At 53.3% G+C, this 18,735-nt stretch overlaps 1 protein-coding gene across 1 annotated transcript in view; it reads right to left on the minus strand.

Moving 5' to 3' along the window:
• Nucleotides 1–7,303: 7,303 nt before the first annotated feature.
• The window catches only part of DIPK1C (divergent protein kinase domain 1C), a 13,018-nt gene continuing 1,586 nt past the window's right edge, over nt 7,304–18,735 (minus strand). The window contains exons 3-5 of the mRNA XM_034642216.1: nt 16,932–17,737; nt 12,276–12,440; nt 7,304–9,481 (exon numbers count right to left, since the gene is read on the minus strand). Of these exons, the coding sequence (XP_034498107.1) occupies nt 9,263–9,481; nt 12,276–12,440; nt 16,932–17,737 (1,190 nt within the window). The 3' untranslated portion in view covers nt 7,304–9,262. The remainder of the gene's footprint in view (nt 9,482–12,275; nt 12,441–16,931; nt 17,738–18,735) is intronic.

The following is an 18,735-nucleotide window of genomic DNA, read 5'->3' on the forward strand; positions in this document are numbered from 1 at the left end:
GCCCTGTCAGAGTGGCCCGATGCCCAGACTCTGGTGCGAAGCAGCGTCCTGTCCCAGGTGTTTCCATACCGGCCAGGGCATCGGGAGGGGGCAGCTGGGGACGCGGGCGGTGAGGGGCTGGGGCAGGTGGGGGTGCAGTAGGAGAGCTCGCAGTCTTCAGAGAGGGTGGGGAGGCACCCAGGACCCCAGCTGCAGTGGGTGGGGACGTTGAATGAACGTCACTTGACAGGGTCAGTACTGTTGGCCACGCTGCCTGGTTTCTTCCTGCCAATGGAAACGGGGGAGAACTCGTCTTGCACAGTATCCTTGGTCTCTGAGGGACGCTCTGCAAGGCTTCCCCGCCAGCGTGCACAGGGCACTTTCGGAGCTCTCATTCCTTTGCTGGCTTGTGAGAAGTTGCCCCCATCCGCCAGGGCTCTGGGCTCTGGAGGCGGAGCAGCCCGACGGCCCCTGGTGCGGGAGCTGTGGGCCGCTCTGGGCTGCAGCCTGTGGTTCAGGTTACGAGCACACTAGCGATCCCTCCCTGCTGCTGTCGGGGTTCGGCGGTAACACACGTGCGGGTGTCAGCGGAATGCTAGACCCTGTTAGATCCCGCGGTCGCTCCCGCGCTCTCCTCCCATCCAGGAGCTTGATGCTAGGAGTGAGATGCAGGCCAACAGGGTACAAAGGGCATGATTCTGCAAATCCTGCCTGCTCCTGCCACACATGCGTCTGTGAGGGAGGCTTGGCATCCTATAAGAGGACTGCCTTACCCACCTCTGGAGCACACTCTGTCCCTCTCAACTCCTTGAGCTTTCCCTTCCAAGATGATAGAACACTCACGCTGCTCTTCCCTTTGCCTTTCGTGCGCTGTGTAGATCCACTCCCCCTGGATGCGCTCAGCCCGCGGAACTCAGTCTTCCAGCCCCTCCGGCACCGCCAACAGCTGCTCCTCTCCTGCCTGCCCCGCCGTGAACCCCGGGACCTTCGCCCACTTGTATGGGAGTCCCCAAACACTGCCCCAGCCCTGACCAAACCGGCCACCAAATCCCATCCATTTTCCACCCCTTGTGGCTCAAGCACAGCTCCTTTCTCCACCTGCAAGGCTACCGCGCAGGCCCGGGCCCCCCGCGGTCTCGTCCTGACTCGGTTCGGCGGGCTTTCACACAGTCGGACCCGGCGGTGACTCCCAGAGGTTCAGCCACACTGTCAGGCCCCCAGGCCCAGGTTCGGCTCCCCCTGCACCCTCATCTTCAAAGACGAAGCACCGTGTACCTGTGCAAAGTGGGAATGACAGCTTTGTCACGTGTTGCCTTGTTCTACCTCAGGCCCGAGGAAAGTGGGGAACCCTGGGACAAACTAGAGGCCCACCCCGGTGACCTTGCGAATATCACAGTGAAGCAGGTCAAATGAATTTTGGGGTCTCCCAGTGCATGTAAGACTTATGTTAACACTCTTCAGCAGTTCAGTAAGTGTGCAATAGCATTTTGTCTAAAAATACAATGTACATACGTTAATTTAAAAATATTTTATTGCTAAAAAAGTGCTAAACATCATCTGAGCTTTCAGTGGCTGATAAGCACTGGTCACACGTCACTGTAACAAATATAATAATTAGAAATTTTGAAATACTGGGAGAATTACCAAAATGTGATGCAGAGACAGGAAGTGAACAAATGCTGCTGGAAAAATGGTACTGATAGATTCGCTCGCTGCACTTGTAGAAAACGCACCACCCACGAAGTGCCGTAAGACGAGGTGCACCCGCACTGAGCTTGGGGCTCTGGAAGGGGCCCTGGGAGAGCCCTTTGTGACCTTGTTCTTCCATCTTGCCTGACGCCGAGCGGGGACTATTATCCGGGGTTGGTAGCGTAGGCGCGGGGACTTGCCCTCGCTCACACGCACTGGTGCCTACAGTGGAATCAGACTTCGGCTCAGATCCATGATCCCAAGCCTGGTGAAGTGAATCACAACCAGGCTGGAGACAAAACTTTGTGGGTGGTGCCACATCCCCACAACGGAAAACTACAGTGCCATAAAAAGTCAGAGCATCCTGACGCGCTGTGACAGGGATGAGCCCCGAGGCCGTGACGCTGAGTGAAATAGGCCAGACACAAAAAGACTGAAGCGTGAGAGCCCACTTCTGCGAGGTCTCTAGCGTAGGCAGATCCGGGAGACAGGAGTCTGTCTGGTCGCCAGAGGCTGGGGGCGGGGGGTGTGTTTGGTGGGTCCAGAGAGTCCGTTTGGAATGCTACCAGAGGTCTGGAGGCGGACAGTGGCGATGGCCATACAACACGGCGAGCGTGCATAATGCCACTGAACTGTACACTTAAAATGGTAAATCTCGGGTATATTGTACCACAAGGGAAAAAACTTGGATTGCATCGACCTCGCTCTTCAAGTACAAGGTCCGTTTCTTCTGCTCTTTGCCTCTTTTTTTCTCAACCCGTGCTGTAGAAAGAGGGCCTCTAGCTGTAGGTCACTGTCCTGCCCTCCAGCGGGTGAGCTGGAGTCTCCCGAGCCATGTCGATGGACAGAGCCTGGCCTGCGCGCTCAGGCTCCCGGAAGATGGGGTGCAGGCCTTGGAGCCTCGGTTTCAAGGAAGGTGAGGTGGTGGCCGGGTCTCAGCCAGGCCAGCTGGGTCCTCTCCAGACAGGCGACGCTTCCAGAGCACCCAGGGGCTGCCCTGCTCAGAAGCACAGGCTGGAGGGCACGAGAGCCTCCGAGTCGTTCATCATCGCCACTGGAAAACCACAGCAAAACACCAACATCTTCAGAAACATGAGGGGTGAGATGCGGTCATGGAAGTACGAAGAGGAGCAGAAGCATGCACGGGAGAACTTTCTCCAGCTCCTGAAAATGGCCACACAGCTTCACCGTGTTCTTAAACGTGACCGCGGGAAATGTCCAAGAATTCTGCTTGCCCCAGACCAGAGATTTCTTTCGGGGTAACTCCAGCTTTGGCAACGAAGGTGGAGTGGGAGAGAGTCAATGAACTGGTCTCCAGATCACACACCTCGTGTCCGTGTCACCAGCTTAGGGCATTCTCCTTGGACTCAGACTGAGGGAGCAAGGAGCTGTCAGTGGCCACTGCCCAGCTAAATGGGGACAACATGGCACTTTCTGCGAAGCCAGGCGGCTGGAGACTCAGGGCAGCAATCCCAGGGGACCACCAGTTGGGAATTTGTTAACCAGGGGCTCAGAGACTGTGATTGCAGACCTTGGAATGTGCATTTTGAAGAAGTCTCCAGAGGATTCTGAAGCAGGTGTCTTGGACAACTCAGGGAAAAACACTGTCGCAGGGTTCTCGGTATCAAGCAATCCTGTTCAGACAGAGCGACGCTGACGCCAGGGCTGCAACATCACCCCTGCGGCTCTTGCCGTTGTTACCAAGACCCTGCTCTGTGCGGACCCGGGCGTTCTTCCCAACTCCCCATAGTAGTTACAGCCCAGGCTGCGTGTGTAAAGTCCTTACCATAATCATAAACTAAGTCGTGAACAGCTCAACTTCTCAGTGTGTTTTCTACGGACCAGGCACATTGTTCTTGACATAAGAGACAGGGTTCCCTCAGCTGTAGACTGAAACGATGAGAGAAAAACTGCCTTTGGGGAGTTACAAATAAGTCAAGGGTGCCTTCGATGCCTGTCATGGAATGCCTCCCTGAGCTCTGTTCTAGTCCGCCCCATACAGGGCCACGTCCCTCGGACCCGGCCAGCCCCCCTTCTGCTCTGTCCTTAGTCTTAGGGAGCTCCCTTCAGCAGCATGGGCCATGCGGGGCTGATTTAAATGGCTAATGTGGATTAAAAATCATGCATTTCAGAGGGAAACTTTTGATCTGTGCATTAACCCCTGCCAAGTTCCAGACTCTTTTAGCCTATTTATCTCATTCAGTTCCCTGGAGAACATTTGTATTCCATTTCACAAGAGAGAAGATGGAGGCGGCCTGTAATTGGCTCCCAAAGTTATACAACTAGCCAGCACGAGAAGCAGAACCTTAACCCAAGGTCTGGCTCCAGGCTCAAGAGGCTTCCATGAGCACAACTGACTTCAACTCAAAAGCCTGTCCATTTGCTTGTCCTGACACATAGCAAGAAAAGGAAGCTGGGCTAGAGAAAAATAATTTAAGGTGGCTATGAGGGAATTCACTCCTCTTGTGAAAACCTACCCCAGATGATCAGCTGCTTTGGAACAACATAAAGGGGAAGACGGGGTGTTTCTCACGGTGCTTTTCTCCAGAAAGTTCTTGAGATGTGTTTTGTTTCGTTGTTACCCAGAACTGTAATGACCAAACACCTCACGCTTGCCAACGCGGTTGTAATTTCCAGTGTGTTTCTTTTCGCAATTGACTCCGTAAATGCTACAATTGTGATCTTTTCATGTTAATCAACTTTAAAAATCAGAACTTCTCGTTTGTGCCGAGTCTTGCTTGATAGCTACGGCAACATGTTGCCCCTCTCCTGTTTCTATTACGGGAAAAAAGAGGACGTCGAAATCAGGGTGGGGCCCTGAGCCCCAGTATCCCAGTGTGGTTTTTAAACACAGCCAAGGGCTGGCTCCTCCCTGGTCCCTGCGTGCAGCCCTGGCTGAAATGCCTTTTTGAAGCATTAACAAGCTCAGGGCGTTGAGAGCAAATAGACCCTCTGGGAGAAGGAGTGTATACACCTGGCATCCTTTGCAGGGTCAGAGCCTCCCAACACGTGGTGGCCAGGTGCTAGCTGGGTGTCATGTGCTGTCTTCTTGGGGGGCCAAGCAGGTGAGGGGGAGCCGTGCTGCATGCAAACCCTCCCATCGTGCTCAGATGGGCTGGGAGCAGCTAGCTCTTTTCTTCATGGCCATTGATCATTGAGGTGCTGCTGCCCCTGTGCCCAGGGTTAAGTGGGAGCAGCGCCCTTGGCAGCCGTGGCTCTGCTCAGCTCATGGCCTGGATGGCTCTCTGGCAGGCACACCTGCACTGCTGAGAACAGCTTTCAGGCAGGAGCAAGAGCTGGGAAGCCCTCCCGGTCTGCTCGGGCTGCTGTAACAAAATACCACAGACAGGGTGTCTTCTGAACAACACACGTCTGTTTCTCATGGTTCTGGGGGCTCAATGTCCAAAACCAAGGCGCCAGCCAGTTCGGTTCCTGGTGGGAGCTTTGTTCATGGTTCTCAGACAGATGCCTTCTCATTGCGTCCTCATAGGGCCAAGCGAGGGAGACACAGGGCAGACAGGAAGGGGGAGGACAGGAAGGGGAGGGGACCGAGATGGGGAGGGGAGGGCCGGGAGCCTGGACCTCGGGTATCTCTTCTTATAAGGCCACTAATCCCATGACTTGAGCTCCACCCTCATGACCTAATCATCTCCCAAAGGCCCTGCCTGCTAGCACCAGGACCACGGGGAATTCGGTTTCAGCACAGGAATTCTGGGTGGGGCACAAACAGTCTGCCGCACAAGCTCTCTACCAGCCTCCAGACGGGGCATGTGTACCAGTGTCTGTGATGTCCTTTATGGAAGGCCATACGCCCGCACCCACCTGAGGTTCTGGTTCCCCTGGACGTGAGGGGGGCCCAAGCCCCCCTTGGGCGAGAAACCTGTGTGACCACCCAGGGACTGTCCTCACAGCTCACAGATCATTAGACAAAGAGGGAGAGGAGCCTTCGCTGAGGAAGGAGACAGGGAGAAGTGGGGAGAGAAATGGCAGACATTATATCCCTCCCCTAAAGCCAGCCTTGTGGCTTCGAGTGGCTGAAAATTACTAGGGGTGACAGAGCTCTCGAGGCATGCCCACACATGGCCTCATTCAGTCCTCAGCAACCCCCCCAGACAAGGGATTCCAACCTTTAATACATTCACAGATGGGGAAATTGAGGCAGAGAGAGTGAACTACCCTACCCGATGTCACACACTGATAAATGGTGTTATTCAGAGAGAACTTCAGATGGTCTGATCCCAGAGTTCATGCTGAGCGAACACAGGGGGCGCTGGTGGACCCAGGGCACCTCGAGAGGAAGCAGAGGGGAGGGCCAGCATGTTCCACAGCTCTGAGACGTACCCTAAAGACAGGAAGCAAAGCTCCTGGAACTCCCGACCAGGTCAGGGGCCCCACCAAGAAACTCAGAGTGGGGACCCCAGCAAACGCATCTGCTCTACGCTTCACATCTTCCTGTAGGATTTCTCATGAAGCTTGGCTTCAGTGCTCTGCAGCAGAACTAGGTGCACTCCCCTGGAAAAACACACGGGGAGGGTCAGGGCCAGCATCAGGACCAAGACTACGGCACAAGCTCCAGAGTCCGAAAGCTGGGACAGCTTATACGTGCTGCCATCAGATTGGCATCTGTCTCCCCACTGTAGTGCCCAGACGGTAAGAGGGACGGCCCCTTTACATGGTCCTCAGCTTCTGAAAATTCCAGCCAAACCGCCCCCCCACCCCCAGCTGCTCAAAGAACAGCTTCCAAATCAAAGTTTCATCCTGGGCATTCATCCTGGGCGGCTGGGCAGGCTGCTGTTGAGCATGGTGCCGTGGGGCAGGCTTGGGGGACTTCTCGGAGGTGGCACATCTGCGAAGTGCTTGCTACTCCCTCCCTGTGAGGAGATGAGAACTGGCATGGTTTAGAAATGTTTGTAGCAATGTGACATTAGGGGCCATCCAACCCCTTCCTGACCGGTCTTTTCATGTGGTCAGCAGCCCCTACAATTTAATTTCTGGGCAGTTACAGCATGTCTCAGCTGTAACCCAACAGGCATACAATCTGGAGTCATTTCATCAAAAGAAATTTTAAGCATATTTTATCAAGAAATATGTTGAAAGCAGACTCATGATGTGGGATTGGAGATGGATGGAGCACCACTTGCATTAATTTGGGTAAAACTGAAAAAGGAGGAGCCCGCCCCTGCTGGGCTCCCTGCTCTGAGGACACAGCCCGGGAGAGTTCTCTCCACTCTGCGTGTCACTAAACAGAACACAGAATCATTGATGTAGGCCTTTCCCCTGCAAGTAGGGCAGTTGCTCAATCAGATCAGCAAGAGACAATCTCACTGGTCACATTAAAAATATTAAATGCGGACACAGCCGTGTTTGCTGATTGTATTATACAAAAGCATGGTTTTGCAAGGGTTTGAGATTGTTCAAAAAGAAAAAGAAAACCCACCACAGATAGTTTAGGAGTGACTGCTGGTTCACGGAATTCTCCAGGTGGATGGGAAAGGGGAGCTTGTGTGTGCGTGTGCGTATGTGTGACAGAGAGACACGGGTGGTCAAACACAGGATAAAGGGATAAAACTGCTCCTTTTCAGCAACAAGAACACCATTGTGTTGGGTGATTACATGTTGCATAGTCTCCATGATAAACAAAAACATTTGCTTCCATTTTGGTCTAAATGAAAAGGAACATTTTCCCTTTCCTGACCCAGCTTTGCTGTCCGGTCAGCTGGCTCAGAGCCAACACTACTGAAGCGCTGCAATCCCAGGGTCAGCCCACAGGAGACCCGTTTGCTGTCCCATTGCAGAAGCCAACTGTCGTAGGGACACAGACGGAGAGCCCCTGCCCCTCCCTTGCTCGCTCACCCTTCGTTTCACATCCCATTTCATGCAAACCTCGCTCCAGACAGAAGCTGACCAGCAGGTTCGCAGGGTTCAGAGGGACCCTCCCCACTGCCGAAAACCACTGCACAGAGTACAGCCCTGGACACACAGGGGTCTCCGCTCAGTAGACAGGAGCCAGTTCTCTTTTCTTGTAGAATCTACTAGTCCAAGGGCTGTGCACCAAACTAGTTTTAAGATACCTTCTGCCACAAAAGTGGTTGTCACGCCTTTTTCTTCCTGCCAAAGACCAAATGCAGAGCAAGTCGTTCATACACACGATTAGAGTGCTGGTGGTGACAGGTGAGGGTGGGACTGCAGGTGGCCATGGGCACTCAAACAGGAGTGCTTGGGAGTCACAGAACTCAGAGGGGGTGGAGCCTTCGGTTTTCTCTCCCTCGCAGACGGTCCAAGTGAGCCCAGGCGAGGGCTCAGGGCAGGGCCTGGAGAAATGCATCCAAATGAGCACAGGTACGGGATTCCTCTTTGTCTCCACGGGAAGGGGCTGGGCAAGGAAAAAAGAGATCACTTGGAATTTGTCAATCTGTGATTTTTTTGAACTTCAGATCACTTTGTCTTCTTTGATTTGTAAGCCATCAACAACTTCCTTCTCCTCTCCTAGCATCTTTCTCAATTACTTTTAGGGAGACCAGCCAGTTCTTGTGATACACCTGCTGCTCCCAGGTGCGCAGTACAACCGAGTTCCCTCCCAGTGGCGCCTGGCTGGCTCCCCGTGGCTTCATCCGCCTGCCCGCCTGCCCAGGGACGGACCGCAAGGAGGTTTCCTCGAGTCTCAGCCCCTGCAGGAGAACTTCACCAGGACTCCGCTGTCGGCATCGGCCAGCCCGGCGCGGCGCCTAGGACTTGGTATTCATTTCATAGACAGGAAGGTGCTGGCCTCTGACCCCGCCCGAAGTCAATGCCTGACCTCGGCACTCGAGCTACTTAGGCAGATTCTCTGGGGCAAGCGGTAAAGCGCTCCCTTAAAACACAATCCATAATATCGATGCGCTCCTCCAGACGAAAACTGCTATATGCTGTCCTTACACAGCCTCTCATTACAAGTGATGTGTCCTAAAGATGGAACTTTTGTATTTTATTATGTATAATTCCAAAATGCAGCCAGGCAAGCTGACCCAGAAGGCAGGCTGGGGAGACCGCCTTCCCCTACCCCAGAGCCTCCCACACTCACCTGCTCACACTCCCGTAGGCATACACACACCGGTACAACTCACACTCGTGCACACTCACGCAGACACACTCGTGCCAGTGCACCTATGCAAACACCTGCATTTGCTCATGTGCACACACTCACGTGCATGTTTTGGAAGGCGGGAACGTTGGCAGGGAGGCCAGCTGCAACGCTCCCTCTCTAGCCATGGAGCCCAGCACGTTCCTCAGAGTAACAGCACACAGGGTCTGTGCCGTTTCCTGACTGAGAGGCTCCAGAAGTGAACCACTCTGCGCCCTCCTCCCTCGTGTCATCTTTACAGGGGTGACGGGTCCAGGCCAGGGTGGTAGCCCCAAACGAGTGAATGAGGCCAGGAGGGGAGAGAAGAAGTGCCTGTCGTGGCTGCCAGCGTGGAGTCCGCAGAGCATCAACCACTGGCTCCGCAGGAGAGCACGGGGACATGGGGACACCGGAGGGGGCTGTTGTTTGCCTAGAGGAATGTCTCCTCCTTACAACTGCGAACTGGAGGGAATCCGCCTGAGGCCACAGCAGCCGCTACTTCTCCGCCTCCTGCAGTTCTTTCTGCGTGGCTCGGAGGAGGCGTCGAAGCTTCCTGAACACATCGGAGGCTGCTCTCGGGGAGCTGTGGGCGGTGTGCCGGGGGTCGGCGCATTCCTGCACCGCCTCCCGCAACTGTCGCTGCAGCGAGAAGGATAGGCCTGAGCTCCCGAGACCCGAGGAGAACCAGTGGCGGAATATCTTGTCACAGATGACCTGAGGGACAGCAGACAACGCGGTTAGTGCAGGGCAGCAACCGCCCACACCCCTGTGCCTTCAGGGAGGCCTCTTCCCACAGGGATGGTCTCATCCCTAAGGAGCCTTCCCTTGCAGAACCTGAGCTGCTCAGCACCAGAAATCGAGCCCCACGTCCAGCCCCGGAGCAGACGGGGAGGCCTGGGTCACTGAATACACCTCCGAAGAGAGAGGGGAGCAGGAGTGCACGGCAGCACATGCCGCGTAAGGAGCGGCCCCTTGGCTGGGTCACCGCATCGCTGAGGACTTGCTCGGCCATAAGTGGGTCACCGGAATGCGCGATGACCACCTGACAGGGTTGTTCCGAGCGTCCGGTGACATGTGGGGAGAAGTCGTCAGCAAACACGATTGCATGTTGAGATGTGTGGAGAAAAGACTGTCCTGGAAGGGAATTTGAACCCTTTTATTTCAGGAGCCGAAGTGAAAAATTAAGTCACCATCTCACAGCCTAGAATTCTAAGAGGGTGTGAAACTCCCCTGAATCCGCAGGTCTCCTTAAATCCTCCACTTAAATGCGCGGCGGCCGTTTCCCACAGCTTCCACAGGTCCCTCCTGCTGGGAGCGACTGCCATGCAGGACTAATTAACGTGCTTTCCTTTTCTGAGTCACACTGTCTCGGACTCACTGAACAGAGGCCTCAGTGTTGTGAAGCCACTTTCCATAGAAGAAAAGCAACCAACTTCTGTTTCCCACTCCCTGCAACGGCGACGATTCTTTTTAAAAACAAATTACCTTAGTTCTGTTTTGAATTGATAATGCACTTGCAGAAATGTTAAATGTCCCCAAGGACAGACCATACGTAAGTCCTGGGTCTCCAAGCTGCTCCTGACCATCGGACACACTGCTCCTGGCTCTGGGAGGTGACCCCTTCCTTGAATACTCTTCTAGACAGAGTACGTGCACACAAGCCCGTACATGCTTCTTCTTTCCTTCCACTTTGCACAAAAGGCAGTTTATTACACACTGGTCTACAGCTTCCACTCTCATTTAACCAAATACCAGGGGGAGCCTTCCATGTTGATTCTTACAAAGATCTCCTGTTTGCTTTCGTGACTGTACCTCAAATGTGTGAGTAGATCATAAATTTTTTAACTATTCCCTGTTGGTGGAAGTTGAGGCTGTTTACAAACTTTTGCTTTAATGAACAACGCTGCAGTATATCTCTTTCATGTGCGCCATTTTCACTTTGCATATGTGACTAAATTTCTAGAAATGAAATTTCTGGGCCTAGAGGTATGTGCATTTTTTGTGTTGGTAGATATTGCCCAGTCGACCCTGTGAAAGTTGTCCTGAGATACACTCTCACAGCAAGGTATGACGAGAACACTCACCTCCCCCACTGCCTACCGAACGTGCTTTATCTTTCACTTTTGCCAACTGATGGGTGAAAATGGTTTNTTTATCTTTCACTTTTGCCAATTGATGGGTGAAAATGGTTTGATGTGAATTGTTCTTAGCACTCAGGTGAAAGTTATTTGTGCTTTCTTTTCAGTGAATGGTCAAGTTGATGTCCTTTGCTCACACTTCCATAAGATNGTTATCTTTCACTTTTGCCAACTGATGGGTGAAAATGGTTTGATTTGAATTGTTCTTAGCACTCAGGGTGAAAGTTATTTGTGCTTTCTTTTCAGTGAATGGTCAAGTTGATGTCCTTTGCTCACACTTCCATAAGATAGTTGGCTTTTTTCATATTAATTCTCAGACACTTTTTATATCGTCAGGACATCCCCTTGCTTTGGTTGGCTTCCAGGAGAGTGGACTCTAAGAGGGAGGTTTGTAGGCAGGGATTTATTGAGGTGCGTTCCTGGGAACCACACCTCCGTGGATCTGAGGGAGAAGGAAATCTTCCAGTGTTCCTTACTGAGGCCGGAGACGGGGCTTTGTGTATGCCCCTGCTCCCACTGCCCAGTCCCTGGACGCTGGTCCTGGCACATGGAGTAGCCATGGCAAAGAAACTCTGGTGGGGAAGGACAGTGCTGGGGGACACTCTCTGAGCCTCGACAGCAGCGGGTGCATGAGGACCCCTCTGTCCCCTGCTCTCCTGATCTGTACCAGCAATTGCAAACATTTTGCCCATTTTATCATTTAACTTTTAAATTTTGCTCGTATTTACGGAAGGGGGGGTTTCTTTTGTTTCCACTATATGGATATTTTCAAGATAGTGAAATCGGTCACGTGTTCTTCCTGTGGCCTCTGAGCTGTGTTCCATACTCAGAAAGTCCTTCCTTACTCTCGGGTAATATTTTAAATTCTCCCAGTTTTTCTCTGGTACATTTAGCATCCTATTTTTTGTGAGTAAATACTCGAGCCCTCTGGAAGCTAGTTTAGGCAGGAGTGAAATTGGAGCTACCGGGCTGACCGGCACCATTCCTGCATAACCCAGCTAACTTCTGCTGGCCCGAGAACTACCTGTCGTTATGTCTGTCTCTGAAATTTTAAAAAATTCTGTTCTTTCGCTCTGTCAATTGGGGCAAGGACATTTTTTTTGAGTAGAATTTTAAGTTAGAAAAGGAATATGTTAGGAGGACACAGGGAGCCCAGCAATGGGGTCAGCTGGCTGCTGCATGCAGAAGACCCCCGTGGGGTCATTTGGCCGACAACCCCATGGGGCAGACGACACTGCCTCCCGCTGTCCCCATACCCGCTGAGCACATGGAGCCCAGGTGGCATGGAAGGGGTGACCTGGACCCCATGAGCAGAGTGCCCCTCGCTCCTGGAGAACGCGATGTCCCCAGCCCAGCGGGGCGGCCCCTACCTGCAGGTTGCTGTTGACTCTTTCCGCTCCGCACTTGTTGACACGCAAATCACACTTTGAAAAACAGTCAAAGAAATTGCAGTCTTCATCTCCCGTGCAGTTTTGCTCGAGAATTTCCCTCATTTTAGGTTCAAAAAAGGCCATGTCCACGTCGATGGCCACCACCTATAACCAACACAGCACATGGCCGTCACAGGGTGCTGAGGCTCAGCGCTGCGGGAGCCGGGGCACCTCCGTTCCCTGTAGGCAGCGCAGGCACCTGCGGGGTGTGGGGTCACAGAGCTCCGCCTGCAGGAAACAGGAGCCCAGCTGTGCCGGGGGCGCATGCTTTATTCACACAAGCACCCGGAACTGACCATATTGCGAGGCTTTTGCCGCAAGAAGGACTTTTGCTGTCACTGGGGAAAGCCTAGGATTTGGAACCATAACTAGAAGTATCGCTTTTCAACTTTCAACACTTTTTCAGCTTTAAAAGTAGGATCTCTGGGGGGCACCTGGCTGGCTCAGTCAGTTAAGGGTCTGATGCTCAGTCAGGTGGTGATCTCAGGGTCCTGGGATCGAGCCCCGGGTCGGCCCACACTCAGTGCACAGTCTGCTTGAGGATTCTCTCTCCCTCTGACCCTCACCCCATGCTCGCTTGCTCTCTCTCTCAAATGAATAAATCTTTAAAAAAAAAAAAAGTCGAATCTCTGAAATGTCTTAAAAATAAATTAATACCCCCTCCATTGCTGTATCACTTTGGCCTCCAACCTTCAAGGGTTAGCATTATAAAAGCTGTGAGACCTAAGTAATTTATCCCCATGAATATCAACAATGAAGAAACCGACCTCCTGGGGCAGGTCTGTGGGTGTGACAGTGAAAGTGGGCAGGCAGGACCTACACTGTCTCCTTGCACCCAAGAGAGGTGACCTGAGTCCACTGGTTTCCTGTGGACTGCTGGACAGAAACATGGCTCCGAAAGGCAGCATCAGAACTCTTGGATTAGGGCTGATGCATATGGACCCTGATCCAACAGCATCAAATACTAAATGTCGCTGTCAGCGTGAGCCCAGGATCGACCCCCTGGAATTTCAAGATTTATCTTCTTGGCTTCAAACCAACTAGGCTTCCAAACCAGAAAAAAAGAAAAATATCTACATTATGCAGATTTCTCTCCACCACCTGAATTTTAAAAACAAGAAAAGATGATCTCAAACTTGATAAAACCTGGAGTCTGCCCAAATCAAGCAGTTCATAGCTTCGAGGTATTAAAAAGCTTTTGGAACACTTGATGAATTTGATGGAGTCTGGGGCATCTCACAAGCCTTCACAGGCCATCCTCTGAACGTGAGCCCTTCCTTCTGCCTTTGGTAACATCTCCACAAGGCCTCCTTGGCTGGGGTCCATTTCCTCCGCAACTTGGCAGTGTTAGAAGCTATAGTCCCCGCTTTGGGTTTTTGCTGTTCATTCAGGAGTGATGCCAGAGGCAGTAAACTTCCTTGGAGGATGATTCAGTAAAACAGAAGAGGGAAAATAGTTTCTTTCAAAATATATGAAGAATAATGAACATAAAGAACAGGGAACTTTTCCCTACTTAAGAGCTTTGCCTAATTACTAATTCAGGCACAGCAAACAGAAATTACAATTTTAATCAATTTTTCATCTCTCATTATTTAGCCAAAAGAAATAACTAATTTTGCCATTTAGCCTTAGCTAATACACTAAAAATATATTAGGCTGTGCTCATGAATCTATCGTCTTTATAATTTATTATCAGGACTACAGGGCCTCCCTCCTTTCTGTACTTTCTGGCAATCTCCCCAAACTCCCCTGGGCTCCTACATACACTTTCGGCTCCTTGTGACTTCTCACTCCTATTCCTGATTATTCCCTTCTCATCTCCCAGAGAGAGCCAGATTTATTTTTTTTTATTTGTAGCATATAGTGCAGAATGGATTACAACTATTGTAAGCATAACTCCATGCACCTAAAATAAGAGCAGTAACCAAGCTAACAGAAAGACCTGCATATGGTTTCTTTAGTCATATCAGGAGAATCCTAACACTCTTCCTGCATGAAATGACATAACTCACATCTTCATCAAACTTCATCCCGGCATCAGACTAGAAAGGGTTGATGAGAATTGTTTCGTTCCCCACTGAGAAGTGTGGCTCTCACGTAGGACACATGTCTGTTTGAAAGGAGCACTTGCTGGCCATGATTTGGGGGCTCGAAGCAATGGTGTTTCTCAGTTGTTCCTTTGCAAGTGCTGGATAAATTCTCAGGGCCTGTAATTGGGGTCCCGGAGCGAGGGAATGACAGCAAGTTGCCGTGTCCCACCCCCAGAGTGTCAGACCTAGCAGGTCTTGGGGGGAGGCAGAAAATCTGCATTTCTAACAAGTTCTCTGGTGATGCTGACACTGCTGAGTTTCATTTAAAGTTGTGAAATCATAGGTGAAGTTAAACTCAGCATCTGTAAGGTCAATAATGCCAGGGTTAGGGGCGCCTGGGTGGCACAGCGGTTAAGTGTCTGCCTTCGGCTCAGGGAGTGATCCCAGCGTTATGGGATCGAGCCCCACATCAGGCTCCTCTGCTGTGAGCCTGTTTCTTCCTCTTCCACTCCCCCTGCTTGTGTTCCCTCTCTCGCTGGCTATCTCTATCTCTGTTGAATAAATAAATAAAATCTTAAAAAAAAATAATGCCAGAGTTAGCCAGGGGGACCCTCGAGAAGAGGAGAAGAGCTCAGGCAGAGGCAAGGGCCGGTGTGCCCCAGCACAGTCCACAGGGCGCACAGGCTGGGGCTAGGTCAAAAAGTGCAGCCATTATTTCATTGAACAGCTATTCCGTGCCTATCATGCACAAGACTCTAGAAGGCACAACCCTAGTGCTGTGCACGAGCCAGCAACATGCCATGTTGCCCTTTCCCCGGGGAAGACCAGTCAGCCTCCTTCCTACAGCCTTTTCTGGGAACCCAGCCCAGTCAGCTTCACAGTTCCCTCCACCGTTACTGCCCCTGTGGAGTTGCACTCGTTGACACTCCGTAGTACTTGCTGGATGAAGACACGGGTGTGAGATGAGCACTGGCCCCATAACTGCCAAAGCCAGTGGTGTGAGCGGACGCACCACACCTCCTTTCCCAGGGCCTTGGGGTGCCCGAGTTCTCAGGACTTTTCTGAGAAAGAGACTGGTGGTCCTTCACGTCCATTACATAAACTTTCTGCTTATGAATTAGGGAAGCTTGGCCAGGATTTCACCTCCAAAAAATATGCTGGCAGAGTCCTGGAGTGTCCCTCCCCTTCACAGCTTGGACCATGTCTAGAGGTCTCGTGGAGCTCAGGATACTGCAGATGGAGCTGAACTCCTCCAGAGCTCACCACCCAGAGTGCAGACGCTCCAGGAACTTCCCAGAGCCTTCCGGAACCGCTCAACTCTTTACCTTCCACACTTGGAGCCACCCCTGGCTTATCAAACCCTCTGGGGCAGCCAGGGACAAGGAAGGCATTAGGACAAAGCAATTTGGGCAAGTTGCCACAATGCTCTTCACGGTAACAAAGGCTTGATTGGAGAAGGGCTTGATACAGGGGTCAAGTTTCGTTTTCTAGATTTCAGGCTGTTTTAAGAAGGCATTCCTATGCTACCTGCCATGAAAGCCCTTGGCTGGCAGAAAAGAACCCTCTTTTTGTCCCTTTATGTTTTTAACTGGGATGAAGAGCACTGTTCTGCCATGAGCCAGCACCCTCAGTGACCAGCCCTCGGGTGGCTGCAGTCAAGTCAGCCTCAATGGCCAGCACTCGCAGTTACAAGCTAACTTGTCGCAGCTTGGGAAGGAAGGACCAGGACACAGCCCCCGCCCCAATGCCCACCCCACACCCACACCTACTTGTTCTTAGGCGGTCCCAGCCTTTGTCCCAGCACAGGGGAAGGACACCTGTGTTAGGGCACCTGGGTCACCACAGCATTAATCTGATGCTCAGGTTTCGCCCAGCTGGGGGGAAGCGGGAGGGGGTCATCTTATAGTAAAACACTGAAGTCCCTCCTGCTGCTTCTCCAGCACGTTTAAGTCCTTGTACAGCTGCACTGCCCAGAGCGGGAGATGGACCCCACCACACTTTACGGAACAGCACAGAGACAGACACTTGCACGTGGGCGGCTCTGTCCCCTGGGAGAAGGCCCCAGAACTCCAGCCGTCCCTCTGGATGTCTCACCCATGGAAGGGAACTAACTAGAACCTCTCCAGGAGGAAAGTGTCGGGGAAAGCCTGACACTGTCACAGAGCACGGGCGGTGTGCAAACGGCAACCTCCAGCTAGCTGTGGTACCAGAGCCCCCAAAGGCCAGCTTTCTGCGTCATCCTCCGTGGCTCCTCATCTCCTAAAGATGGTTTTCTGCACGCAGCAGGAGTTTGCTTTCAAATTAGGTCTAAGAAGCTGCTTTGGAGAAACCAGAAGCACCGTCAGGGAGGACAAACCTTCATTATCATTCCCAATCCTGGGGAGGTGCAAGGTGCATGTGTTCCCCAAATTCTCTCATTCACGCCCCAAAAGAGGTGCGCTGGCAGGTCCGGCTCGTCCAGGCCGGAAGCCTGCATAGGTGGTAGTGTCCCCCCCCAGATTTCAGAAACCCTCTCCTAGATTCTCTGCCCCCCACAGGACACACACCCCCTCCCCGTACCACTCACCGTGAAGTCACTCCTGATGGCAAAGTTTTCAGGCTTGACGTCGCAGAGGTGGAGGCGGTGAGAGAAGTCGTCCTCGAAGTGGCTCACCATGTCCAGGAAGCTGAGCGCCATGTCGCTGACGGCCTTGGCCTGGCCCTGGCCGCCCCGGGGCGCCCCTGCAGCCCCATCGAGGGGGAAGAGGGTCTTGTGGCGGGGGCTGCCAGCGGCCAGGTACTCCACCGCGTAGAAGTGGCCGCAGGAGCCCAGCACGGGCAGGGCGTGCCGGCTCAGGTCCTGCAGCAGGCTGAAGAGGACGAACTCCTCCTGCTGCAGCAGGGACCACAGGCTGGCCAGCTGCCCCCGCCAGCGAGGGCCGCGCCTGCCCGGCCACAGCGGCCCCAGGCTGCCGCCGGACAGCTCCAGGCCCAGGGCGTTCTTGACCTCGCCGGCCACCAGCAGGAGCAGCTCTGCCTCGGGGACGCCCTGGCCGCCCTCGTCGGCCGCGTCCTCCAGCAGGCCGAGCGGCTGGAAGCTGGAGAAGGCCTCCTCCTTGGACTTGAGGATGATGGGGCGGCCGCGCCAGTCGGCCTGCAGCACCTTCTTGCCCCTCTCGTAGTAGAGACAGCGCTGGTAAAGCAGCTTCCCCGCCACGCACAGGTCCTCACACAGGTCTCCCACCAGCACCCCGCCCTCGTACTCCCGGCACTGGAAGGAAGGGGACAATGGGTCACCAGGCGGGAGGGGCCGAGCCGACCCTGGCCTGGGGCAGGAAAGGGGCCAGGTTGCTTCCTGTGCGCAGGATGCTTTAATCAGCTGTTGAGAGAAACCTCACGAACGTGAATCACGCAGGCTATTTGCGCCAGTGGGTAACTCAGTGAAAGACTTAGAGGAGTGTCTCAAATTTATGACATTCAACCAGCTCAGGTCTTCAGAATCATGACTCTGGAGGGGAGATGCAGACACCACCCCCCCCCCCCCCCCCCCCCCCGCCCCGTCCCGCCACGTGATGCTGGGAAAAGCCTTTCACCAGCTGGTGACACTTCCCTCAGCTGTCAGAGACAGGGCTGGCCAGCTCGCGACGCTGGCCACACGTGCAGGTTGCCCTGGGGAGCTCTGAACGCCACCATCCCAGAATGGCTAAGTCAGATCTCGGAAGGGGGTTCCCCAGCAAGCCCCCCTGGTTCCAGGCCAGCCACAGTAACCACCCTTCTAGCAGCCCTTATCCCTCAGCCTGCTGTTTCTGACACCAAGTGGTGCAGCCTATAAGGCCAGCAGGTCTGGGAGGATGCCAGGGGCTCGGGGGAACGCCCTATATAGGAAACAGGAGTCAGAAGAGGCCTCGTGGCTGGTCGTGTCAGCAGGACTGGAGAGAGGCGCCAGGGACACCTTCCGAACACAGGAGCTGTTCTGGAAGCATAGGGCGTCTGGTTCCTGGCGGTGGCCAGGAGGGTCCAGGAGCCCTCGGATGGATGTTTCTCCTAACACTTCAGTGGCTCTTAGGATGGGTTCCCCAGGAGGGGACCAGTGATCTCCCCCTACCACACCACAAACATCCCTAAGAAGATAGTCCAGCCAGGCCCTGGCTGGTGGTCCTGCTGGGACGCGGTCGAAGAGGAAGGACAGAACTTGCACAGGATAAAGTAAGATGGAGGGCTGTTACTCTGTTCTTTTGTTTTAATCTTTCAGGAAACCTAACCCCCTAGACCCGTCTTTATCAGGAACTACCACTAGCTGTTCCCCCACAGATGCGTCTTCCTTCCACGTGCACAGGTGCAGACCTCTCTTCCTAGAAGTTCTGCCCAGGAGACCGGGGGTGGGGGGTGAG

Source organism: Ailuropoda melanoleuca, chromosome 14 (assembly GCF_002007445.2).
Source record: "Ailuropoda melanoleuca isolate Jingjing chromosome 14, ASM200744v2, whole genome shotgun sequence".
NCBI classification, from domain to species: domain Eukaryota; kingdom Metazoa; phylum Chordata; class Mammalia; order Carnivora; family Ursidae; genus Ailuropoda; species Ailuropoda melanoleuca.